This window comes from Anguilla anguilla, chromosome 3 (assembly GCF_013347855.1).
Source record: "Anguilla anguilla isolate fAngAng1 chromosome 3, fAngAng1.pri, whole genome shotgun sequence".
Taxonomy (NCBI): Eukaryota; Metazoa; Chordata; class Actinopteri; order Anguilliformes; family Anguillidae; genus Anguilla; species Anguilla anguilla.
Genome location: NC_049203.1, coordinates 4857295 through 4885142, shown reverse-complemented (window position 1 = coordinate 4885142; position 27848 = coordinate 4857295). Strand labels below are relative to the sequence as shown.

The window sequence follows — 27848 nt, the reverse complement described above, 5'->3', positions numbered from 1 at the left end:
CCGTAGTGAATACATGGCAAACAGCTCACTTAACCTCTATCTGAAGCTCATAACCTACATACACATATGCTCACTCACACACCAACACACACACATACACACACACACACACATCCTCACACACACACCTACACAAACACACAATCCTCACACAAGCACACACACACACATGAACACACAAAATCCTCATACACAAGCATACACATGCACAAGCACATGCACACATGCGCACACACACGCACATGAACACACACCCAAGCAAACACATGCACACGCACACACACTCACACAATAAGCACAGTAGCATATTTTCGCATTAGGAGATGCAGGGACATATTCCTGAGTTACTGTCCATCATACAACGTTGTGTGTGTGGGTCATTGTTCCAAGTGACAGCTCTGGAGTGGAAGATTCAATAAGCTGACAAAAAACTAATAACTTTAGCTTTGGGTGAAAATATTCCCTGAACTATCAAAAACCAAACTGGACAAAATGATTGGCTGAAAAGCGGTACCTGGTAGACCTACGCTGCAGGGCAATATTTTTTTTAGGATGTTTTATCCTTCCAAAAAATTCAAAAACCTCTGCCAGCACCCCATGGGGTCGTCGGTTTCGAGTCAGAAGCTTTGCTGCGGGGCCGAAGCGGTGGTGTAGTTCTAAATTAAAACACGTATTTGCTTATATGCGTGCCAAAAACCAGCGTGCCCCACACGCCCCCCCGCCCGCCCCCACACCCACAAACCCTCCCCCCCCCCTGCATTTGCATAAGCTCTGACTTCAGTCACTTCAGAACCAGCGCTTGATGTGATGTGAGAAGGGCCCCCCTGCCCCCCTCCGCCCCTCCCCTCCCCTCCCCCCCCCCCCCCCCCACGCTCATATCTATCCCCAGAAGGCAGCAGCCGGGCTCTGGCAGGAGATGGCCGCTTCCTGCCCGCTTCCTCTCGGCTCATTGGTGGCGGGGTCCCCGACCGGCGAGCGGCACGCAGCTGCCCCTCCGCCCCCCCCCGCGCGGAGCGGCGATCGCGCGTCAGCGATGCAGAGGGGCCGCGCGGGCCAGGGGAGGAGCGTCCGCCGCGCGGTTTCCATGGCGCTGCCGCGGCGCTGGCGAGATCTCCTTAGCGGGTCACCTTAAACTACGATCCTTGGGCGGGCGCGCTCATCCCGAGCGACGGGCGGCGGTGGGGAACATCGGGGGAAGGCCAAACCGCGGTGTGGAGGGGCGGGCTCAGTGCCGTGAGCAAGGCGCCACGGCGCGGGACTTGGCGTGAGGCGCGAGGCGTACCTTGCAGTTGTTGAAGCCCTCCCCGAACAGCGTGATTTCGGCGATGAGCGTGGAGTCCGGCACCACCATGGAGATCGGCCGGAACATGGACTTCAGGTTGTCTGGGAGCTCCGTGCGCCCGGCGTAGCCTGGAGGGGGGGGGGGGGCACACCGGGGGGTCAGAGAACGAGGGGGGGGGCACACCGGGGGGGGGGTCAGAGAAGGGGGGGTGAGGGTGCGGGGGTCACCGCCGAAGCTGTAACTCTGAGCTGGAGCTCCGTCTCACGGACCGCATTTCGTTGCGGTTGCCATGGTGAGAGAAGGTCACCGTGCGCGTTTGTGTCCCCGTCCCAGACTGCAGTACGTGCGCGGGGGGGGGTGGGGGGGGGGGGGGGGGCTGTGTGTCACGGCTGCTGACCGAAATGCTAAATCCCTGGCCAATGAATATGCATGTGTGCGGAGTGCTATGTGACTGAAGACATTGTACACCAGTGTTATCACTGCCGCATAGCTGTACACACATTGTATATGCTTGAACAGTACAGGCCTATTGTGCTATGAACTATAACAACATAAGAACAGGAGAAAAAGTGATGACCATACTGTACCAGGCCATTCAGCCCAGCTTGGCTCATCATTCTTTTTTTTTTCTTTCTTTTTTTTGAATAGATGTACGAAATAAATAAGAGAAACGATCTATATAAAAACCATCAACAAACAATAAAAGCAAATCCTAAAAGAATCCAAAAGAAAAAAATCTAACAATCATTAAAAACAATCAATCAATAAAACAATAAAACCCAATAAAAAACGATAAAACTCCTAACAACCACGTTTGACAGTATTATGAATGGTATATGCCTGTGTGAAGGATGCTACGTTTTAAAGCACACATGCCTTTGCAAGAATGCTGTCAGTGTAATAAAGCTGTGTGCCAAATATAAGGATGCTGAATATCTGTGTAATAAACACTTTGTGCTGTTGTAAGGATGCTATATGTCTGTGTAATAAAGTGTGTATGACAATGTAATAAACGCTATATGCTGGTGTAAGCATACTGTAATGGCTGAATAATTAAACGTGCATGCCTATGTAAAGAAGCTGCATGCCAGTGTAATACACGCATTACACTTGCGTAATAAATTATTTACTAATGTGTAGTAGATGTTGTTATAACTATGTAAGGAAACAGTATGTCTGTGTAATAAATGACATACACATGTGTAATAAATGATCTACACCCATGTGATAAGTGTTGTAGAACCCGTGTAAGGCTGTGAAACGGCAGTGCGCAGGGGGTACCGGGGTTCATGGTGATGAAGATGCCGCAGGACCACACCAGGCGGATGTCCCGGCCCTCGAACGTGAAGTTGGTGGCCCCGGCGGCCAGGGCGGAGAGGATGGACAGGATCTGCTGCGCCACCACCGACAGCACCTCGATGTTGATGCGGTTGAACTCGTCGAAGCAGCCCCACGCGCCCGTCTGCCGGAGGAGAAAAACACACAAGCGCCTTCATTCGGCCCCGCCGGCGCTGCATGGACACCTGCGTTTAACAGGCTGGGGCTGTGCTGAACAGAGCCTGCGCTGTGCAACAGCAGCGTCATTCTGCACGGTGCACTTCCTGCTTTGTGCAGTAACTCCACATTCAGGGTTTCTGAAAGGGCGGTCTTCACAGGGGTACCGTTTTTTAGACTACAGTATGTGTTAAAAGTGTGCAAGCTCCCAGTAAAGTGCCTGTGCTGTACAGTGCCTGTGTTACCTGCATTGTTCAGTGCCTGTGTTACCTGTGCTATGCAGTGCCTGTGTTACCTGTGCTGTACAGTGCCTGTGTTGCCTGTCCTGTTCATTACCTGTGTTGCCTGCGCTGTACAGTGCCTGTGTTGCCTGTCCTGTTCATTGCCTGTGTTACCTGTGCTGTACAGTGACTGTGTTGCCTGTGTTATTCAGTGCCTGTGTTGCCTGTCCTGTTCATTGCTTGTGTTGCCTGTCCTGTTCATTGCCTGTGTTGCCTGTGTTGTTCAGAGCCTGTGTTACATGTGCTGTACAGTGCCTGTGCTGCCTGTGCTATACAGTGCCTGTGTTGCCTGTGCTATACAGTGCCTGTGTTGCCTGTGCTGTCCCGTACCTGAGCCAGGCCAGAGTACATGCGGCCCATGGATTTGAAGTCCAGGCCCTCGGAGCAGTTGACCACGATGACGTACATGCCCATGGCCTTGCCCAGGTCCTTCACCGTCTCCGTCTTCCCCGTGCCGGCCGGGCCCTTGGGGGAGCCGCCCCGGTTCAGGTGCAGGGCCGTGGTCAGGGTCATGTAGCACCTGTGGGGGGGGGTGGAGGGGGTGGGGGCACAGTCAGAGGCACAGCAGCACACAGGCAGGCGGCGTCCGCTTCCCCGCTCCCTGCCCTGAGTAACGGGGAGACCGCCTCGCTGAGCGCCTTATCGCTTAACGCTGGACCGGCAGGACGTGTGATCTCTTAATGCCTGCACTGTCTGTTATGACCGACCTCATAACCACCGCTGATGCTGGGCCCAGATCTCCACGGTGACGCGCGATAACAGCTACAGCCGTGATAAGGGCAATGATGGTGATGACATCAGCGGAGGGGGGCGGGGTTTACCTGTCAGTGAGGGGGGTGATGACCAGGCGGCCGGAGTTGCCCAGGTACTCGTATCCGTACAGGAAGCGCGTGTTGGTCTGCCTGATGATGCAGTCGTCCACGTCCTGCGCAGACGAAAGGGTTTTTGGGGTGAAGGGGAATCCGCCCCTCTCTTGCCTGACATGTTTCAACATCCCCCTCACATGGCCCCCACCAACCCCACCTCCTGTGTCTCTGGCGTCCCGTCCCCCTCCTCTCACCTTATCCCAGTACAGACGCAGCTGGCTCAGCCAATCGAAGGAGGACACGTCGCAGCACCCGGCCTTGGCCAGCTTGTCGATGACGTCGCGGTTGTGGACCTCCACGGTCACCAGCGCCACGATCTTCAGACGCAGGATCTTGGACAGGTTCCCGCGGATGGCCTCCGAGTACCGCCGCAGCATCGACACCTGCGGCCGGGTCCACAGCGATCCCATAATGCACCACGCTCTCGCGACACACACACACACACACACACACACACACACACACACTCGCACTGGCTGGGTGATGCTCATCGGCGATCGGCTGAGTTCGGGCCATGGTGTTCGGCGTGAGCGGTAACCAAGCAAAGCAGATTACAGCTCAGAGTTCCCGACAACGGCGAGGGACAATTATCCCAAACAAGCTCATTTTGTAAAGAGGCACGCTTCAAATTTGAACTACAAAAATGATTACGCGGAACAAAAACATGAAAGGGCCCCAGTGTTTCACTGATGGGCCAGGACTTCATTGTAGCTAACAAGCTACCGCAGCTCCTTTTGAAATGCCAACAAAGTATTCAGCGCTCGTTCGCAAACATCAAATTAAATGTCAGTCACTAGCAGCATTGTGTCCTGTGAGACGTCAGCAAACAAGCCCTGACAAATTTCTTTGTGTAAGCAAGGCGCTCAAATTTATACGTGTCAACGTCATGATACGGCGCACGAGACACAGCTGAAAACACAAACACACAAATCAATTATCATCACGCCTTTTGGACTTCCACGTGCATTGTTCACAAAAGACAAAGGAGGATACGTAAAATTCACGTGACGAATTCAGAACGCTGTAAATTCAGGCATTTTTAAACGTACACGTTGATCAGTGCGACGTTTCAAAAACGTTCGCGATTGAGCAGTGCTGGAATCAGAGGTGGGTAACCCGGCTTCAAAGAGTAAAAAGACTGACCATGTATTTGCTCCACCAACATGACCTAAACCAGCTGATTACAATAATTAGTTCTCCTACCATGGTGAAGAGTTATGCTAATTAGAGTCAGCTGGTTTAGTGCATGGTGATGGAGCAAATACATGGTCAGTCATTTTACTCTTTGAAGCCGGGTTACCCACCTCTGGCTGGAATAATGTCTGCAGCTACACAGCTTTTCCAGAATCTTCCCCGGCGTGGTCACATGACCGCCCTTCTCATCACAGGGCACAGGCTGCCCATTACTGGCTCTGTTACTGAGTATTTGTGGGAAGTGAGATTGCCCATTACTGGCTCTGTTACTGAGTATTTGTGGGAAGTGAGATGTGTAGAAAAACTGTCAGCACATAAAATGAAGTGTCCGTACATACGAAGTGAACTTGGCCCAGGCGCTCAGAGCCTGAGAGAGCAGCCGTGTGAGCTGCAGGCATTCGCACCCGGGCCTGACTGATAATCAGCCGAGGACGTTCCCCTTGCCCTTGTCTGGCCCAGGGGTCAGGGCACGGACTGTTCAGACTGCCCCATCTTTTTTGGGGGGGCAGATGCCTTAATGTGGGCGTATACCCCCTGTTCTTCGTGCAGAGCGAACAAGTTTTTGTTTTTTTTATTTAATTTCCCGTGAAGAGCATCCGAGTTTTTTTTTTTTCTTTCGAAAAATAAAAATGAAAATAAAATCAGGTGATGACATTTTCACAGTTTCTCACTTTCCTGTGCCTACCCCTGGCGCACTGCGTCACGGCGCATACAAAACAAGCTTTTTATAGCCCCGGTAGTATTCCTGCTAATACCGAGCGTTGTGGCTATGATTACTAGACACAATTCAAGTGAATGCCCAATCAAGGCGACACATTTTCACAGCATTCAAAACGATCTGTTGCTCTGCTCTTGCCCTCCGTGACGCTGTTCACCTGTTCAAGTGCGACGTTTCTTTAACACGGAACACAGAAGTAATCAGGGCCCACGAGTTTGATTAAAACGCAGAACTGAATCACTTTTCGCCCTGAAATCACAAGTTGCAGTCACTTTTGCTCTGATGTTTTTGAAAGGAGAATTCTAATGAAACACCATTTCCATTTTGAGCAAATAAAAATAAAAAATCACGCTACAACACATTTATAACACATTCACTAAAAAACGAGCACGCACCCTGCAAAAGGAAATAAACTGCTCATGTAGAATACACCCCGGGACAATATCGATAATATTCATCGTAACAACAACAGCGAGCTTTACACACACACTTTATCTGCTCTCAGAAGAAAAATGCCAAAGGTGTTAAATGCTATTATTGCACTCACTGGTACTTATTTCAAGGCCAACGGACGCTGGAATAATTCTGCTCTTTTATTCTGCGCTGCGTCACTTCAGCGGGAGCGAAGCTGTTCACAGCGGCAGTTTCTCTCTGTGACGCACAGACTGCGCACAGTGACGAGAGGCACCTGGTCCACTTCAGGGCGCTGGCGTTTAAAATGCTGCATCGTGCGGCGTAAGCTCTCTCCTGCACCTGCACACGCTTCAGCGTATAACAGCAGCACCGCTCATTTCCACCTCAGCTGCGCAGTGTGCTGTGTGCTTCTGTGTGCGTCTGTGCTAAAGAAAGGGGCGGAGCTTGTTAGCTGCGCAGTGCACACTCAGGGCTGCGTGCTTCTGTGTGCTTCTGTGCTAAAGAAAGAGGCGGAGCTTGTTAGCTGCGCAGTGCACACTCAGAGCCTCACTCAGGGCTGCGTGTCTCTGTGCTAAAGAAAGAGGCGGAGCTTGTTAGCTGCGCAGTGTGCACTCAGGGCCTCACTCAGGGCTGCCTGCTTCTGTACTAAAGAAAGAGGCGGAGCTTGTTAGCTGCGCAGTGCACACTCAGGGCCTCACTCAAGGCTGCGTGCCTCTGTGCTAAAGAAAGAGGCGGAGCTTGTCTCCTCCCCGTCGGCCGCTCACCTGCTTCTTCTTCATGGATTTGAGGGCCGTCTTGTCCGCCCGCTCCTTGCCGATCATCAGAGACTTGGTGACGTCGGTGGTCCACTGGATCTGGCTGGCAGTGATGAGCATCTGCGCAGCGTGGTGGGGGTGGGGAGGGGGGGTGTCAGGGACAAGGGACAGAGGCAAGCATAATGGCATTAAAGCACCAAACTTTCAAGGTTTTATTAGACTGTTTCTTTTTGATAGTTTTACTGTTTTTTTGTCTGCAGACACAATGTCTACCTGTTCTGCTTGGTTGTTTTAAGTTTGTAGGTTTGCTCTGCACTGATCTATTTTATTATTGACGCGTTTGATGATATTACGGTTGTGCTATCGCAATACATGTGTTTGCTTGCAGTGCCAATAAAGCTGGTTAAATTCAGCCGTGCTGAAATAAAGCAGTTTGAGAGAGAACAAGACAGCAAGAAGTTGAATTGAGTTGCCGGAGTTTTATAGTTTGATTCAGTTTGATTCAGTTAGCTTTCTGCAGTATCAGATAAGTGAGTGAGAACAGTGAGGCACATACTCACAGTGTGAGTGTGTGTGTGTGTGTGTGTAGTGTGTGTGTGTGTGAGTGTGAGTGTGTGTGTGTGTGTGTGTGTATAGTGTGTGTGTGTGTGAGTGTGTGTAGTGTGTATAGTGTGTGTGTGTGTGTGTGTGTGTGTAGCGTGTGTATAGTGTGTACAGTGTGTGTGTGTGTGTGTGAGTGTGAGTGTGTGTGTGTGTGTGTGTATAGTGTGTGTGTGTGTGTGAGTGTGTGTAGTGTGTATAGTGTGTGTGTGTGTAGCGTGTGTATAGTGTGTACAGTGTGTGTGTGTGTATAGTGTGTGTGTGTGTGAGTGTGTGTAGTGTGTGTATAGTGTGTACTGTGTGTGTGTGTGTGAGTGTGTGTAGCGTGTGTATAGTGTGTACAGTGTGTGTATAGTGTGTGTGTGTGAGTGTGTATAGTGTGTGAGTGTGTATAGTGTGTACAGTGTGTGTGTGTGTGTGTGTGTGTGTGAGTGTGTGTGTGTGTGTGTGAGTGTGTGTAGTGTGTGTATAGTGTGTGTGTGTGTGAGTGTGTGTAGTGTGTATAGTGTGTGTGTGTAGCGTGTGTATAGTGTGTGTATAGTGTGTGTGTGTGTGTAGCGTGTGTATAGTGTGTGTAGTGTGTGTGTGTAGCGTGTGTATAGTGTGTGTAGTGTGTGTGTGTAGCGTGTGTATAGTGTGTACAGTGTGTGTGTGCATACAGGGATGTGCTTACCTGCCCAGGCCAGTCTCTCACCCACTTGTCTCTCTTCCCGGTCATCTTCCTCAGGCCCATGCGGCAGTTCCTCAGGCAGTCCTTCAGTGTGAAGCGCATGGTGTGCTCTATGTCACACAACCAGGCCTGCACACACAGGCAGGCACAGAGACACACAGACACAGAGAGAGACACAAGGACACAGGGACACAGAGACACAGGGACACAACAGACAGACAGAGACACACAGACACACACAGAGACACACAGAGACACACAGAGACACACAGAGACACACAGGGACACAGAGACACACAGAGAGACAGGGACACACAGAGACACACAGAGACACACAAAGACACATAGGGACACAGAGTAAGAGGGATGATGTCAGCAGTGTGATGTCAGCAGCGGTACAGACACGAGTGGGAGGAAGACTCTTCACGTGCAGATGGAATTGCAGGCGACCAATCAGGCGGCGGGAGGGCGCTGGTGTGGCGGTGCTCTCAGTGTCAGCCAGCTGAACCCCTCCCATGACTGGGTGACACCAGTGCCAACTGCGTTAAGGGCTGCCCTGGCCGCCACTGGCCTGTGGCGGTTTCAGACGGCGTGTGTAGTGAAGACGAGGCTCACCTCCACTGGCCCCTCCAGCAGCACTGTGTGGGTGAAGTCCACAAACTCCCCGTCCGATGAGAACATGCCGTTAGCCTCCGACTTGCTGCTGATCCCCATCTGAAGAGCAGGCAGGCACAGTGAGGGAGCTCTTACACTTACTCTGCATGAGCTAATTGGCCGTGTGTGTGTCTGCATGTGTGTGTGTACGTTTATGTGTGTCTGAGTGTGTGCGCGTGTGTGCGTGTGCGCGTGTGTGTGTGCGCGTGTGAGAGAGTGCGTGCATGTGTGTGTGTGTGTGAGTGTGTGTGTGAATGTGTGTGAGTGTGCGTGCGTACGTGTGTGTGTGTGTGTGTGTGTGTGTGTGTGCGCCAGCGTGCTCCTCAGACAGTACCTTACTGATCCTCAGGCTCTTGATGTTGTCGAAGCACTTCTTGAGGTGCGGCTGGACCGCCTCTGGGTTGCGCGCCTGTCCCAGGATCTCCAGCAGGTCGTCGTTGGACAGGAAGTAGAAGCGAGGGAAGATCTGCCGCTTGGTCTCCAGGTACATGTCCAAGGATTTCTGAATCTCCTCCAGCCTGTTGTTCATGTCCGTCAGCTTCTCCAGCAGTCCTGAGGCAAGAGAGAGAGGCAGAACCACCCTTCTAAGGACAAACAAACGAAAATGCACTTTTACCCTGAATGGACTCTTACCTGCAATTCATGTTACAGTTCAGTTAATGGCTCTATCCTGTTATAGGAAGTACAGTAAGATATCCCCCACGATGCCCCACACCTCTTTCCTTTTCTCCCCATCTTCCTCCTCCTCTGTTTGGTCCTCACACGTGATCACATGATCAGACTGGATTGTAAAGTGTGCAAACACACACACACACACTAATAAATCCCAAGCCAGGGACTCACCAGCGTGAATGTGAGCTCGAGTTTGAGACCGCCGCGTATATAAATATCCCGCTGACAGAAAAGTGCTTCTTGCAGGACATTTGGTATTCTGACAACCTGACCTTCAGCAACGCCGCAGAGAGGCTAATGTCAGAGCCCAAATAAGTAAAAATGTCTGTTTCCAAATATCAGCGCCACAGCAGCTATACAACAGACATTCAGACGTGTTTATAGCAACACCACTGACATTATATTAACACGTTTTTGTCCCCTGGAAACTATCCAGTCAATATTGTAAAACTGCCACAAACTGCCAGGCACATTCACTAAGCAGCCAAAGCAAAATATTTTTTTTTTTAATTCCATTTTTAAAAAGCAGCAGCAGCAGCAGCAGCAGCAGCACATAAGAGAATTTTATTCTTCTTTTTTTTAAAAATGGGAGCAGACAGTCTCTGCCCCCCCTTTATATCTCCTGCTTTATCCAGACAGGTTGGGGACGTCGCAGAGAAAGGCATCGCGCAGGTCAGACAGAGTCACGGCAGCGATCGAACCCTCGCCCCCGCGAGGGGAATTCGTGCGCGCCTTGAGAGAGAGGGCCGTCTGCACAGCTCCAGACCTCTCTGCACCGGGGAGCACTTCCTAATGTCTCTCCGCACTCCACGCTCTTTAGAACTGCTCACAGGAACAGAGATTTGTGGCCGAGAGCCAAAGTTTCGGCACCGCGTGACCCCCCCAGCTACCTGTTTCGAGTCTGCAACTGCATCTCCAGGCGTACTATAGTCTCCATTACATTCACAAGTACAAAATAAAAGGACATACTGTGTTCACTATGTGAAAATATCCAAATATCCAGGGTAATGTGTCTCTTTCAGAGCTAAGGGCCCCTCTCTCTCTCTCCCTCCCTCCCTCCCTCCCTCACCTGGGTAATGCGTCCCTCTCAGTGCTAAGGGCCCCTCTCTCTCTCCTTCTCCCCCTCTCGCCCCTCTCTCTCTCTCTCTCTCTCTCTCTCTCTCTCTCTCTCTCTCTCTCCCTCCCTCCCTCCCTCCCTCACCTGGGTAATGCGTCCCTCTCAGCGCATTGTTGTCCTTGTTGAGCCGGTCCATGATGGTCTTCCAGCTGGAGTTGATCTTGTCAAACTCCGTGGTCTCCCGGGGCAGCTGTTTCCGAATGTCCTCCCCCAGGAAAATGTTCTGTGAGCGGGACGGACACACACACACACACACACAGCTCCAGCTCACGCTCCCATCCCACACGGCCGACCGGTCGCATGTCCGTACGGCCAGAGCGCGCGGGCGCGTTCTACGCTTCGCTTTGAGGCGCGGCGCGTCCGATTCCACGCGCTCAGCGCGAGATCGCGTTTGTCCTGGTCTCCGAGCGTTCCAGCCATCCTGACAATCAGCTCCATAACAAGGTGCCTGGTGACTCTAGTGCGTGCATTATGGGATGGTTATTTGTCAGTAGGAAGCTGGTGACAGAAGATCTGATAGCGCTGGAATGCGATTCTAATTGGATTTGGATGAATCTGAACCTCGGCGTGCGATTAGCGGCGCTTGGGCCTCAATCGTCACGCGCGACACGTGTGGGATTTGTCAAGAAACGGGATCCGTGTCGTCTGGAGCGGGAGATGCAAACAGGGCCTGAATGCCTGATGAGTGGGGATGTGTGTGCGTGCGTGAGCGTGTGCACAGTGCAAGATGCGAGTGTACATGCATGTACATGTGTGAGCGTGTGCACAGTGCGTATGTGTGTACATGCGTGAGCGTGTGCACAGTGTGAGATGTGTGTGCGTGTGTGAGCGTGAATGCGTGTACAGTGTGAGATGTGTGTGCGTGTGTGAGCGCGTGTGCAGTGTGAGACGTGTGTATGTGTGTGAGTGTGTGCAGTGTGAGATGTGTGTGCGTGAGTGTGAGCGCGTGTACAGGGCGTATCTGCGCAGGTGAGGGCACCTCCAGGTACATCCACTGGCGCTGCACGGTCAGGATCATCTCGATGACCTCCAGCACCAGGGACAGGCAGCGCTCCCAGCGGTCCACCTCCTTCTCGAAGGCGCGCACGAAGCGGGACGCCTTCATGGTGGACAGGGTCACCTGGTTATCCTCCAGCGCCTGGAACACCTCCTCCGTGCCCCTGAGCGCCCACACAGACAGCACACATCACCTGGGTTACCATCACAACCACACACCACCTGGGTTACCATCACAACCACAACCACACATCACCTGCGTTACCATCACAACCACACATCACCTGCGTTACCATCACAACCACAACCACAACCACACATCACCTGCGTTACCATCACAACCACAACCACAACCACACATCACCTGCATTACCATCACAACCACAACCACAACCACACATCACCTGCGTTACCATCACAACCACAACCACAACCACAACCACACATCACCTGGGTTACCATCACAACCACAACCACAACCACACATCACCTGCGTTACCATCACAACCACAACCACAACCGTGCGTTCAACAGAGAAAGTGTTTGGCCTGTTTGTAACAGTCACTGCTGACAGATTTCAAATTGAAAGTTCCATTCGGTTCCTCCGCTGACTTGGATTTAATTAAGATGGACAAGACAATGAAAAGGAGCGCAATTTTCAACCGCTGACAGTTTTTTTTTTGTTCAGGAACAAAATCATTTGTTAAAATTAATTTTATCAGTCAGTAGACAGTAGAAAATTATTTATACTTTGTTCATTTCCTATCAGTAGCCAGCTACACCCTTTTCAGACTGCTAGGGAACATTAGCAAAATGTTAGTGGAGAACAAAAAAATTTGGCAACCATTTTAAAAATTTAGCTAACACTAGCCTGCGATCATCTTGGTGAGCACGCATCTGGTCGAATAGACGAGAATAACACAAACCTACACAGGCATGGTATCACAACCCAAGCCACATATCATCTGTTCAAATATAAGGTGGAACGCATAACCACAGATCCCACAATGCCCCTTTGTTAAGCATAGACCTGCAAGACCAGAGATACCTGCTGCTCAGATATGTGCTAATTGTCTGTGGCGAATGTGAACATCCCTGTTTCTGTTCTGCGGTACTGCCTCTGGGTTGTGATGTGTTTGGATTGTCCTCCATGTACAGGGCGGTTCTCTGTGGCGTGAGCTACTCTGGGCTGCTCTGGGGCACCGTGAAGCAGAGAGGAGGGCAGCCCCACCTCTGTCCGCCACTCCAGACAACAAAAGACATACGCGCACACACGCCCGCCCACACACACACGCACACACACACACACAGACACACAGACACACACACGCCCGCCCACACACACACACACGCGTACGTACGCCCGCCCACACACACACACACAGACACACAGACACACGCGCGCACACACACACACACGCACAGACACAGACACACAGACACACACACGCACACACACACCCGCACACACACACACTCAGACCCGGGAGGGATGCGGACAAAAGGAGGCGGGCAAGGTGAGCTGCAGGGACGGCGCGGCGTGAGGGGTAACCGTGGCAACGGCTTCATGCGGCGCGGCGCGGTTGCCATGCCGACGGCGGTGCCGGCTGCCGCCGCTGCTGCCCTCGGTGGGTCCAGACGCAGCTGGCGGTCGGGCCCGACGGGCACACGTTTATGCAGCGGGCGCACAGACAGGCCGAGCCGACTCCCCTCTCTGTGTGCTGTGTGCTGGGCAGCGCCACCCCCCCACCTGCAGCCCCCCCATTCCCACAGCCCCCCCTCATCCCGCAGCCCCCCCCCCGAACCTGCAAGCCCCCCTCCAGCACCCCTTCATCCCACAGCCCCCCTCCCCACCTTCCCCTCACCCCGCAGCCCCCCCCCCCTCCCCCCCGCTCTACTACTCTCTTCACCCCGACTGCAAAGCGAGTGCTTCAGTCAGCGGTGTCGGGCTCCCGGCGTCCGCGGCACACAGCAGCACCGCCGCTGCCATTAATACCGCTAACGTATTAATAACCACACTGAATGCAACTCATCTGGCCCGGAGAAGAAAGCCGGCGTGTGAAATATCTGCTCTCTCAGGGACGCGCTGCAAAGACGCACAGGGACCCGCGCGCGGACGAAGGCTCTACCTCCGCTCATTTGCATATCTGGCCCTTTGTCTCCGAAGCCGGGGGGCCAGGACGGAGGGCTCGTTTGGCTCGAACAATGCCTCAAAATTAAGACAAGGCTCTCAGAGGAGAAGAGCAGGAGTTGTCATGGCAGTGAGAGGCCGTGAGTACAGACCCTTTCAAGCTATCAAAGAAGAAAAAACACAGAGAGAAACCCTGAAACCCTTGAGCAAGGAGAAGTTTTTGAAAAACAGGCACTTGACCTCCAGTGCAGCTGAAATGAGAAAGAGGCACTGTGCCTGGAGCTCATTCTACCACACACTCAGAGAGCCCATGTTACACACACACACACGTATACACACACACACACACTCCACTCACACACACACACAAACACGCACACTCCACACACACACACACACCACATACACACACACACACAAGCACGCACACCCCACACAAACACACGCACACGCACACACACACTCTCTCATACACTAACAAAAACACACACACACACAAAATCCCTTTCACACACTACTACACACATACTGTACACACACACACACACACAACCACATGTAAGAATTCACATATCTGTTGGAGGGTTATTTCTTCTGTTTCTTTGCTACAGCTGCACAAGGCAATCTTGGAAATAGTACAATCATTAACTCAGCAGAAGGCTCCCGCTAAATAAATGACAATACCCACTTTCAACCACTAGATGGCAAAATGGTAGCGAAGCAAGTTCTTTAGAGAGAAGTTCTTGTAAAAAAAAACAATGTTGAACAAAATAGTTCAATAGACTCTACGCAATCACAGAAAATGACATGACTCATCATTGAACAGAGGGAGGCAGGGATCTCAAGCTCACCACTGAAAAGAAAGTCTCCCTCACATCCTGCATGAGTAGTGTGTGTGTGTGGGCGTGCGTGTGCGTGCGTGTGTGTGTGTGTGCGCGTGTGGGCGTGCGCGTGTGTGTCCATAGAAGTGTGTGTATAAGTGCGTGTGTATAAGTGTGTGTGTGTATAGGTGTGTGTGTATAAGTGAAGTGTACAGGTGTGTGTGTACAAGTGAATGTATAGGTGTGTGTATAAGTGAGTGTACAGGTGTGTATAGGTGTGTGTATAAGTGAGTGTTTAGGTGTGTATAGGTGTGTGTGTATATAAGTGAGTGTACAGGTGTGTGTGTATAAGTGAGTGTACAGGTGTGTGTGTGTGTGTGTGTGTGTGTGTCTGCAGCCCTTTGAATACGTGCCCGTGCGAGAGCTTCACGGACCCCTCCTCCCCCACGTTACGCAGAGCTGTAATATCAAAATGAAATCAGACCCGTCGTTTGCGCTCCCCCATGTTTACCGCAGGCCAGCGGGCGGCTGCAGCCCTCTCCCTGAATCAGCCAGGATGGTTCTGGACACTAATTGAATTGGGCTGGAGGTCTCTCTCTAATGGGCAGCAGATGGCCTGGGCATTCTCCTGCTCCGTGGCCTCGAACCCGCGCGCGTGAAAGTGAGCCCGGCGAGGACAGCGCCCACTAGGTGGCAGTGCTGCACCGCAGGCTAGTCCTGCGTGCGCACAGTACGACGCGAGCCTTACGTGATAAAAGGAAACAATAAAGACACAAATCAATAGCAATGATAACAAGACCAGCTCAGCCGGGGTCAAACCCTCTGTTTCGGGTCTGAGCGGTATATGAGAGGGAACACACTTATAATCTACGCTTGACAACCACGGAAAACGTGAGTGTCAGTCAGTGTGAGTGTGGTAGTGTGCGTGAGTGTTAGTGAGTGTGGTCGTGTGCGTGAGTGTTAGTGTGTGTGGTAGTGTATCTGTGTGTGGTAGTGTGTGTGTGTGTGGTAGTGTATCTGTGCGTTAGTGAGTGTGGTAGTGTGTGTGTGGTAGTGTATCTGTGTGTGGTAGTGTGTGTGTGTGTGGTAGTGTATCTGTGCGTTAGTGAGTGTGGTAGTGTGTGTGTGGTAGTGTATCTGTGTGTTAGTGTGTGTGGTAGTGTATCTGTGTGTGGTAGTGTGTGTGTGGTAGTGTATCTGAGTGTATCTGTGTGTTAGTGTGTGTGGTAGTGTATCTGTGTGTTAGTGAGTGTGGTAGTGTATCTGTGTGTGGGGTATTGTGTGTGTGGTAGTGTATCTGTGTGTTAGTGTGTGTGGTAGTGTGTGTGTGGTAGTGTATCTGTGTGTTAGTGTGTGTGGTAGTGTGTGTGTGGTAGTGTATCTGTGTGTTAGTGTGTGTGGTAGTGTGTGTGTGGTAGTGTATCTGTGTGCGTGAGTGTGGTAGTGTGTGTGTGGTAGTGTATCTGTGTGTTAGTGAGTGTGGTAGTGTGTGTGTGGTAGTGTATCTGTGTGTTAGTGTGTGTGGTAGTGTATCTGTGTGTGGTAGTGTATCTGTGTGTGGTAGTGTATCTGTGTGTTAGTGTGTGTGGTAGTGTGTGTGTGGTAGTGTATCTGTGTGTTAGTGAGTGTGGTAGTGTGTGTGTGGTAGTGTATCTGTGTGTTAGTGTGTGTGGTAGTGTGTGTGTGTGGTAGTGTGTGTGTGGTAGTGTATCTGTGTGCGTGAGTGCTGCCCTTTCCCCGGCGGGTGGATGGGAGAGATGAATGGGGGAGAGGTGCTGGGAGGTAATTACAGGTGATTTGGTGCGCTGCCACACACAGCATGTCCGGCGTCTCTCTCTCATTGCTGTGACTGTTCACAGAAGGATCCTCCTCCACAGGGCCAATTACAGGCAAAGATGCGGCGACCGGGTGCCGCTTCCTCCGAGGGCCACGGGTTCGCCGGCGCGGTTATTACACAGTCTATTTGGCCCCGATCCGATCAAGCCCCTCGGTTATCTTCCTCCCCTCTCCCGCCGAGCGACTTATTTCTTTCTTCTGAAGCTGACTTATCTCAGCACCGCTGGCGTGGGGGGGGGGGGGCGGTGGGGAAAGGCTAGCGGTCGTGACGCGGCGCTGTAGCCGCTGATTGATTTAGCGTTGCCCCCCCCCCTCGCCCTCCCCCTATTGTGGCCCAATCGCCGACGTTTAAAACGCTAACCATTTAGCGCCATGCGCGGTATATACAGCAAAGGCTCTCTGCTGCAAACTGGGGGGGTTACAGAGGTTTTCATTTTTTTCATAGGGTGGCTAGGGGCAGTCACTGACTCAATTCAGGGGGGCCACACTATTGCCAACAGCTATATGTTAGCCAATCATAATGCGCTATAGGGGTGGCCAATCAAATTCCAAATTCCCACTGGACACGCCCCTGGCTGCAGAAGATGGGAAATGTAGTTCTTTGTAGAGTGGTCGTGAAGACGAGGAGAAAAGGAGGCAAAAAAAAAAAACTCAAACACGCTGGTGAGGAGCGAGGAGGCCTGGATTCAGCGTGAACACTGTCAGGAGGAGGGAGCGCATCCTCGGCTGAAAACAGGATTTGACGTTTCTATAAATAGGCAGGTAAAAAAAAAAAGGGAGCTTTTTTTAAGCGGAATGTGGTGGGCGGCGAGGCGACGGCCGAGAGCGCGTGGGCGGGAGCTGACGCGCCCGTCAGAGCAGGAGGAAGAGGAGGGCTGACGGGCGGACGAAGGTGGCAGCGCTTCTGTACCTGACGGGCGTCGCCCTCCAGAACCGCTCCCACGCTTGCACTTCCTTTGGTTTTTTTGGTTAATCAAACGCAACCATTTCAGGGTGCCTACGTAGTAATAAAAATAATAATAACAATGATAATATTTATTTATATAGCACCTTTCATGCAACACATGCAGCCCAGAGTGCTTTTACACAAAGATAACAGATTAAAACAAAAAGTACAGATTTACATAAAAACATGAATTTAATAACCATCAGAGACATAAAAAAAATGTAAAAGAAAAATAGTAGTAGTAATAAAAATTTTTTTTTAAGAAAACCTTGGAAAGCCACGTCCTTTCAATTTTGAGCATTTCAATTTCTGAATAAAAAAATATTGTGTGAAATTACAGTGTTTATTTTGATGACCCACAATTTTACCACCATATAAAAACGTTGTAAAAAACACGATTTTTTCAGGCACGGGATCCGCGATTCCTCGGGGCACTCGAAAGAAGCCTGAAGAGGCTTCTCTGCAAAATTACCTCGTGAATAAAACCGAAACGCCGCGGCGGCGCTGAGAGGAGAGCGAACGTGACGGGACCACGTGGGTTATTACCAGCACAGGCGGCAATGACGCATACAGCACAGGCAGCAATGACGCATACAGCACAGGCAGCAATGACGCATACAGCACAGGCAGCAATGACGCATACAGCACAGGCAGCAATGACGCATACAGCACCGGCAGCAATGACGCATACAGGACAGCCCTGCCATTTCCAGTGTGTGATCACACACACAACCTGTAGGACTCACACAGCGGCCATTTCCAGTGTGTAATCACACACACAACCTGTAGGACTCACACAGCGAGGCTCTGTCAGGAGGGGGTGGCGACTACTCTCCCGGTGCGTAACGGGGGACCAGGTACCAGAGTGCGTCCACTTACACAGTTTACGTCTAACTTGGAGTCCTTGTGCATGTACTTAGTGAGTCTGCATGCATGTTTGGATTCTCTGAAAAGGGAAGAGAATTTTTGTTTTTGCTTTTTAACGACTTTCTTCATTTTCATCCGAACGCCACCGGGCCAGTGCTGCGGTGCCAGGGGAGGAAGGCCCGATTCTGCCAGGGCTCCTCGACTGTGAGTACGGCAGGCAGCGTAAAGACGACCCTGGAGCCCCCTCCGGCTGTGAGGGAGAGAACCGCGGCTCTGCCCAGACCGGCGCTGCGGCAGCTTAGCGTGAAAACCTAGCCACGGGCTCGCCGGAAAGCGCATCGCAGGTACGCACCGGGCCCCCGGCCGCGAGATTACCCGCGCAGGTAAGGCCTTCATAGCGCTAACTCCAGAGCGTAGCGTAACCTGCCAATTCTGCAGCGGGGAAAAAAACGAGGGCAGGAGATCCCCAGACACACGAGCCGCTGCCTGCAGTGCTTTGTACTTAGTTTTGAGACGCTTTGTTTTCTCTGAGTGCAACTTAACGAAATGTGACCAACACAATGCAAACAAACACGGCCCCGTCGGAAACAGATGAAGGATCTTCCATCTCCCTGAAAATTGCTTTATTATTCTCAATTTGTCCTTTCATCTCCAAATTGGAAAAGGCAAAATGATACTGCCTTTTACTGCAATGTTAGTTATAGAGGGCTCTCTGTTCGGCATGCAGCCAACCGCCACTTTTTTTCCACTCTGGAAAGATGTAGCAGCGGGAATGCATCACCCACTGAGACTCCTGGCCACAGGGGGCGCTGTAGCCCATTAGACTCCTGGCCACAGGGGGCGCTGTAGCCCATGAGACTCCTGATCACAGGAGGCGCTGTAGCCCATGAGACTCCTGACCACAGGGGGCGCTGTAGCCTATTAGACTCCTGGCCACAGGGGGCGCTGTAGCCCATGAGACTCCTGACCACAGGGGGCGCTGCAGCCCATGAGACTCCTGACCACAGGGGGCGCTGTAGCCCATGAGACTCCTGGTCACAGGGGGCGCTGTAGCCCATGAGACTCCTGGTCACAGGGGGCGCTGTAGCCCATGAGACTCCTGACCACAGGGGGCGCTGTAGCCCATTAGACTCCTGGTCACAGGGGGCACTGTAGCCCATGAGACTCCTGACCACAGGGGGCGCTGTAGCCCATTAGACTCCTGGTCACAGGGGGCACTGTAGCCCATGAGACTCCTGACCACAGGGGGCGCTGTAGCCCATTAGACTCCTGGTCACAGGGGGCGCTGTAGCCCATGAGACTCCTGGTCACAGGGGGCGCTGTAGCCCATGAGACTCCTGGCCACAGGGGGCGCTGTAGCCCATGAGACTCCTGGTCACAGGGGGCACTGTAGCCCAAGTAGACTCTTAAAACTTAAAAAGGATCTGCAGCACCACAATGCAGAAAATGAAAAATTTTCTGCCATAGTGTGGCATTTAGAGAGTAAATCATCCTTCTAGATAATAAAAGTATCCATTTAAACATAATTAACGGCTTGTTATACTTCAGGAATCGCAACTGCGGCTGGACCGAAAAACCAGCCTCCAGGGGTTACAGAGGCTGGGAAGCCTTTACACCGGTGAATACATTTTACTCCTTTTCCCTACAAATTCAAACTGCTGTTTGTTGCTGCCTATGAACCAAGGAATTCACAGATTTGAGAAAACTCATCCCTCCCTTTGATATCCTGGTACACGTGTGAACTCTCCCTCAGATGGTAAAGCCCTGAATAACTCAAACGCAAAGACAGAGCTACAGTCAGGACTTGAACCCGCAGCTCAGACTCCCCTGTCAGGCTTTTTTTTGGGTTTTTGCTAGGCGAGTCCAGCTAAGCATTTACCCTCTGTGATATGTTCACACTAATCAGCTCCTTTCCAGGGAACTCAAAATGAAATTAAGGCTCCTCTTGGAAACACGTACAGATGATTACTGTCACGGTAAATTTTTTATTCTTTTCATAGTAAAATACCCAGTGTGCCCTAAGCTGAAGAAAGGTATACCTTTTAAATTAAAAATATAAAACATTCACAAGGAGTCATTTTTTAAACCCTTTTTTTCCCTGAAATTGTTTATCATTTCATCAGCTCCTGGCTCTGGCTCTGGCTCTCCCTCTCTCTCTCTCTCTCTCTCTCATTGGCTCTCCCTCTCTTTCTCTCTTCCTTCCCCTCCACCCTGGGGGTCAACAGCAGTGACTAATGGCGCTGCACTCCTTTCTACTGATGCGTACCCAATCTCATCAGGCAGATCCCCCCACCCCATCCCTCTCTCTCTCCTTTTTTTTTTTTTTTTTTGTTTACACACATGCCTTCTGTAAACCAACCCTACGATTCCAGACTCGGGGAAACGGTTTGTCTTCGGATTGGCTGTAAATCACCAATTAAGACTCGGGAGCACATCGACGTTACAGCTCCGTTAGGCGGGGGGTAAAAATAACTCGATAAGCCAATTAGGGGAAAGTCGGTTAGGCCCGCCTCCTTAACGAGGGAAAATTAGGCACGCGAGGACCTCGGCCGTAACCGCGGCACTCGACGCGCGAGACGGTGTCATCGCTCGCTCCGCTAGCGACGGGACGCGCGCTGCCCCGACGGGGTCCCCCGTAAAGCCGAACGCTCCCGAGGTGATCGTTTCGGCGGAAGAGGCAGCCAGGCCGGCACGCGGCCGCCGCTGAAACGGTAAATGCGGTCTGTGACAAGCCGAGAGGCGAGAAGCACTCACACACTGGCAGCGAGGAGCTCGGCACTCACACACTTAACTCAGAAATAGCTTGATCTGTTTAAATCACTATAATCTGGCTTTTACCAAGACCTGACTTGTAAATAAAGGGTTGCTGTTCCAAAAATCTTTAGAATTCTACAAAGTGGCGATGCAAGTTTCTGCACAACCCGCCCTCCAACAGCGAAGCCTCACCTCGGTGACCTCTGCTGCGTAAACTCACATCCCTGACCACTGACCTCCCTCCCGCAGTGCGAAGCCACCTCTGTGACCTCCGACCCCACCTCCTGTAGTGCAAACCCACCTCCGTGACCTCCGACCCCACCTCCTGTAGTGCAAACCCACCTCTGTGACCTCCGACCCCGCCTCCTGTAGTGCAAACCCACCTCAGTGACCTCCGACCCCGCCTCCTGTAGTGCAAACGCACCTCAGTGACCTCCGACCCCGCCTCCTGTAGTGCAAACGCACCTCAGTGACCTCCGACCCCGCCTCCTGTAGTGCAAACGCACCTCGGTCCATTCCGACCCTTCCCCCCGTCTCACCTGAGCCTGTGGTGACCCTTGTCTTTGTAAGGTGCGATGTCCAGGACCGTCTCCTCCCATGCAGCTGCGATGTCCTCCAGAGACTGCAACGAAAAATAAATACGCGGATGAAGGACAAAGTCAGCTCTGCCCGCAGACCTGCCCAGGAACCGCGATGCAGATCACCCTGCCGAACACCAGGGGGCAGCCTACTCAGCGCAGGTCGGCGCTCTGCTCTGGTTCATTTCCCTAATACAGCAGCGCATTTCCATTCAGAACGGCTGCAGGAAGCGCCTCTCGCCACACGAGCGGAGGGGAGAAAGGCCTTTTGAAGCGCGCAGGCTTTCCGAAGGCCGGGCCTTGCCTCCGCTCACACAGACGGTGTGTTATTGTAACCTCGGCCCGGCGGCGGGCCTCGCGGCACGCGTGGGAAACGGAGGATAAATGACCGGGCGCGAGACGGGAGCCCCAGAGCCGCGTGGAGCGCGGCCGCCCGGGGACACCAGCGTCGGATCTGGAAGAAATTAAACACCGTATCGATTTCCCCTCCCGCGCGTCAGCGCTCTGGATGCAGCGGCGGTGTGAGAGCAGCCTGAGCTCAGCTTATACAAGCAGCTGCAGCGGCACGGGCACTGTAACCCTGTCAGTACTGCAGCCACGCTAACCCTGTCAGTACTGCAGCCACGCTAACCCTGTCAGTACTGCAGCCACACTAACCCTGTCAGTACTGCAGCCACGCTAACCCTGTCAGTGCTGCAGCCACTGTAACCCTGTCAGTACTGCAGCCACGCTAACCCTGTCAGTACTGCAGCTACGCTAACCCTGTCAGTGCTGCAGCCACTGTAACCCTGTCAGTACTGCAGCTACGCTAACCCTGTCAGTACTGCAGCTACGCTAACCCTGTCAGTACTGCAGCCACGCTAACCTTGTCAGTACTGCATTCATGCTAACCCTGTCAGTACTGCAGCCACTGTAACCCTGTCAGTACTGCAGCTACGCTAACCCTGTCAGTACTGCAGCCACACTAACCCTGTCAGTACTGCAGCAACTGTAACCCTGTCAGTGCTGCAGCCACTGTAACCCTGTCAGTACTGCAGCCACGCTAACCCCGTCAGTACTGCAGCCACTGTAATCCTGTCAGTGCTGCAGCCACTGTAACCCTGTCAGTGCTGCAGCCACTGTAACCCTGTCAGTACTGCAGCCACTGTAACCCTGTCAGTACTGCAGCCACTGTAACCCTGTCATTACTGCAGCCACTGTAATCCTGTCAGTGCTGCAGCCACTGTAACCCTGTCAGTGCTGCAGCTACGCTAACCCTGTCAGTGCTACAACAGCACAGTCACTTTAACCCTGTCAGTGCTGTAGTCACTTTAACTCAGTCAGTGCTGCGGCTAGTCTGCCACAGGAGAGCAGTACAGGGAGGAGAGAGGAGCACCTGCTCGATGGACAGCTCTTTGCTGGCGGCTCCTGATATTTCGCTGATCTTCTCCGCATGGAGGTGCATACCCAGGGCCACAATCTTCTCCAGGGTGAAGTCTGAGCCGGCCTGGTCAAAGGAGTGCTGCACCTCTGCTTTTATCTGCTCCCAGTGCCTGGTAACAGCGGGGGAAGGGGGGGGGAGGGAGGGAGGCGCACCTGAGTACAACAAATCTGACAATTTAAAAACCCAATCCCTCCAGAAGACCATAGCAGAGGGCACGGACCTTTGGAGAGGCCTGCTATTAGAGGGAGAAAGAGAGAGCGTCGAGCGCCTGACAAAGACAGCTGTCAGAGCACGCCGCAGACCTCTGTGCAGCAGGGTGCACCGCCATCTCAGTCCGGCTCTCTAATCCGTATCGGAGCGCTGCGCTGCTCTGCTCTGCGCTACGCTGCCAGGGTCTGCTTTTCATTTCTCATTTCAGAAACAAAACGGCTCTTACATCAGCAAACAAAAACATTTGCTCGAGGAACGGAATGTCCCCCCCCCCCCCCCCCTTTTTTTTAAAAATTCTGTTGCATTGCCTAGCCTATATAAAGTCTCAGTCCCTTTCCCGCTGCCTGAACTCTCCTGGGCGTCTGACAGGACGGCGTATCTCCCGACTTTGTGTTTCCGTTTCAGCACACGGGACAGTCAACACGCGCATCCTTCTCTTACGTTATTTATCAGATTTATGGGAAAAGAATCTCTGCCGCGACGATGATGTCAAATGAATTAGCTCTCACCTCACAGGCAGACCCGATAAATACTGTTTATCACGAGTCGGTTTGCTAATGCTACCTCCGTCACGTTTCCAAGATGCAAATAAATTATAACATAATCATAATTATACGATGTAAATAAATTACGATATATTTTGTGGCACGTACAGCTATTAAAATTTCAATTAAACTCTGACAATAAGTTAGGTGAGCTAGCTACATCGATACCAAGTCCTTTCATTATCTAGAGATTTTACGCATGCATTCAGTACTGTCCGTTTACTAGTTAGTTAGCCACTGCGCCTTGAGCTCCTTGAGTGTTAGCACATTGTGAATAAGTTGTTAAAGAGCACAGCATCCTGCCTACACTTAGTCTGAAGAATGTAACCCAGTCACAGAACGGCAGCCCGTACAGAAACCCCGGCTCAGCCTGTTAAGGCCCAGTTCTGGTGCAGGGATGGACCTGCCCTGATTTTGGAAGGTGCATCATCATCCGCAGTGTTCCACAAAGAAGGTGGGGGGGGGGTGGGGGGTTATAAAGGGGAACGTCCCTTTGAAGTGCCCTCTCTGGGACTCGATGTTTGCAGGCACTCAGCCGGAGGGCAGTGGGGTGAAAAGGACACCGCACACACACACACGCACACACACACACACACACACACACACGCCTGAAAAAACACTCCCTCTCCTGAACTTACAGAGGGGGGGCAAGCGGGGACGGGCTGCGCTCACGGATGCCACTGAGCAGCCCGAACCGTTAGAAAACAAATAAATAGATGGATAAACACATGAAAGAATAAACAGGCGATGTTTCCTCAGATTCCAGCGGCAGGGGCGTTCCCCGATGCCGAGCGCGCGGGGGGGACGGCGGGACCGCTGAGGAGCTCATCGCCGAGGCGCGGCTGCTACTCGGCGAAGCCCAAATTAATCTGGGCGCCGACGGCACCGCGGGCCTGCCGGCCCAAAAGTCAAGGTTAGGCGTATAAATAGCCATTCGGCTCCTTCCCCCGAACAGCGCGAGCCGCTTTTCTCTGATCCCCGGCGTGCGGATGGAGACAGGCTGCTGTTTGGGGGTGGGGTGGGGGTGGGGTGGGGGTGGGGGTGGGGGGGGTCTCCCGTCCGTACCTGTCTCGCATGGCAGGGTTCCGCAGGTCAGCGATGAGGGGAATGGTCTTCTTGAACTGGTCGATCCTCTTCTTGGAGGAGCCGATGATCTCCCAGTTCTTATCCTGTCAGGGACACAGCGCCTTTCAGCATGATACCGTGTGGGCCATTTCATTTTATTATTTTAATGCGTTTTAGTTATTTTATTACAATGTTTTATTTTCATTTTTCTGCCTTTGTGCTACCATAACGCATCAAAGTTGATGTACAAATGAATATGTATCATTATTATTGTTATTATTATTATTGTTATTATTATACATATTCATTTGTACATCAAAGTATTATTATTATACAGTGCAGAACATTAATGACATGGCTGGCTGTTGTTGCTGATTGGGGGAGAGGCGGGGCGGAGCCAGCAGAGAGAGTGGGCGGGCACTAACTTGCCTTGAGCTCACGGCTGAGTTTGTGCAGCTTCTTGAACATGTGCTGGGCGGTGCTCTCCATGCTCTCCGTCTCCAGGGCGACCAGCTGGCCCACTTTCCACTCCTCCCAGTGATCCTCCCACTCCTGTCTGATCTGCCATACCTGCTGCAGGAGATCCAGGTCCTGAGCAGGAGAGAGAGAGGGAGAGAGAGAGTGAGAGGGAGAGGGAGGGAGAGAGAGGTAGAGAGAATGATAGAGAGAGAGCAACAGAGAAAGAGAGGGGAGGGACAGAGAGAAAGACAGAGAGAGAGAGCAAGAGATAGAGAGAGAGGGAGAGATAGAGAGCAAGATAAAGATAAAGAGAGAGACAGAAAGAAAGGGGAGGAAAAAGGGATTGACAGAAATACAGAGAGAGAGAGAGAAAATGCAGAAGAGAGAGAGAGAGAAATAGACAGGGATAGAGAGAGAGAGAGAGAGAGGAAATGTGGGAGAAAGAGAGAGAGATATAGACAGGGATAGAGAAAGAGAGAGAGAGAGAGAGAGATAGACAGGGATAGAGAGAGAGAGAGAGAGAGAGAGAGATATAGACAGGGATAGAGAGAGAGAGAGATATAGACAGGGATAGAGAGAGAGAAAATGCAGGAGAAAGAGAGAGAGAGATATATAGACAGGGATAGAGAGAGAGAGAGAGAGAGAGAGAGAGAGAGAGATAAGGATAGAGAGAGAGAGAGAGAGAGAGAGAGAGAGGCTGTTAAGCTGTACCCCTCTCACAGGAATGGTAAAGGTATCAGAGGGAGAGGATGTATGGGGTATGGGCTGCATGCATTAAAAGGCAGAGTGATTATGGCTGTCACTGCGTAGGGGCTTTTGGGGAGCGCTCGGCAGCGTATGAGTCAGCGGGCCCTCGGGGCGCACCCCCGGCCCCCGTTCACCCCTGCGGGGGCGCGGCTCACCTCCTCCATCTTGTGCACCTCCTTGGAGGGCGGCTGCTCGATCTTGAAGATGGCCAGGCCGTGGCGGATGGTGAGCTCCTCCTCCTTCAGGGTCTCCAGCTGGGAGCGCAGAGCGGAGACCTGCTCCAGAGCTGCAGCCGAGGTGACCGCACTGCTGAACGGGCCTGCATATACACACACACACACACACGCGCACACACATCACATATACCCCACACACACACACACACACATCACATATACCACACACACACACACACACATACACGCACACATCACATATACCACACACGTGTATACATACACACACACACGCACGCACGCACGCACACACACATGCACGCGCGCACACACACATATATATACAAACCATGAGAGGGGCAGCAAGTGAGCACTCACACACACACATACACACACACGCACACACACACACACACACAGACACACACACACACGCACACACACACACACACACAGACACACACACACACACGCACACACACGAAAGTGGTCAGCAAGCGGAGAGGCTGGCTCTGCAGTGCACACACACTTGACTGTTAGCAGCGCTTCTGAGCACTGGGTTTATTAGCATCTGCAGTGCGCCGCTCTGTTTAATCTCATGGCCGGCCTGGTGAGACCAGCGGGCAGCGCCCCCTGAGGGACGCCCAGGGGGGGCGGGAGGGGCAGGACGGGGGGAGTTGGAGGAGGGAGGAGAGAGGAAGGAGCGAGGGTGGAAGTGGTGGCAGGCGGAGGGGTGTAAGGAGAGCTCTGGCTCTCTCTCAAACCGCCGCGCGGGCTGCCAGCTCCACACACCGGGCCCCCCCGGGCTCCCACAGTCCTCTCCGTCGCACACACGGCGGCTTTGAATTATGGGATATTTGATCTTCGGAACGCCGCGTCCTCTGTACGCGACGCGCTTACACACGCGCGCGCCGATCGCCGCGGGAGGCCTCCGCGCTTCCGAAACAGGAGAAGAAGAAAGGAGCCAGTCTGTTCCAGCGCTGTTTCCTCTCAGTTACGAGGGGGTTTTTTGTTGTGTTTGGCTCTCGTTTCCCTCACACGGTACACACGGCTGGTTTATGTGCGGCTTGTGAGGAAGCGAGGCGACGGGGACCCGGGAGAAATCAGAGGTATCCGCGGCGACGCCGGCGATCCGAATGGAAGGTCCCGGGCCGAGGAGGCGCCGGCGCTGCTGTCTCAGAGTCTGAGACGGAGACGTTGTCATCAGACGGCTTTCGAGAAAAGAGCGGCGGCGTCGGTTTTTAATCCGTAACCCCCCCCACCCCCCCCCCCGGTATGCCGCCGCCGTCCCGCACCACCGCGTTGCAATTCGGCGCTACGGCGACGGGCGGTCATCCCGCTCCATCGCGGCGGAGGAGGAGGAGGAGGAGGAGGAGTCACGCGGCGGGGCGAAGCCGCAGAACTTCAGCTCGGGAGGCCGCAGCGGAAATGTGACAACCTCACCCCCCCCCCCCCCCCCCCCAAAAAAAAGTGCGTTTGACTTTTAATTTAACACGCAACAGACGGAGCGTGCTCCTCTCTCTTCACACAGGGGCGGAGTACAGCCGAGGAGGGGCTGAACCATGAGAGGCGGCGGG

General features: G+C 52.6%; 1 protein-coding gene across 1 annotated transcript in view; it reads right to left on the bottom strand.

Moving 5' to 3' along the window:
- Positions 1-27848, bottom strand: part of dnah2 (dynein, axonemal, heavy chain 2) — a 108949-nt gene that overhangs the window by 49020 nt on the left and 32081 nt on the right. Inside the window, 16 exon segments of the mRNA XM_035410966.1 lie at positions 1283-1410; positions 2564-2744; positions 3388-3577; positions 3879-3982; positions 4118-4306; positions 7014-7124; positions 8278-8403; positions 8890-8988; positions 9263-9480; positions 10802-10940; positions 11697-11877; positions 21608-21690; positions 23022-23178; positions 24890-24993; positions 25319-25480; positions 26251-26414. Of these exon segments, the coding sequence (XP_035266857.1) occupies positions 1283-1410; positions 2564-2744; positions 3388-3577; positions 3879-3982; positions 4118-4306; positions 7014-7124; positions 8278-8403; positions 8890-8988; positions 9263-9480; positions 10802-10940; positions 11697-11877; positions 21608-21690; positions 23022-23178; positions 24890-24993; positions 25319-25480; positions 26251-26414 (2336 nt within the window).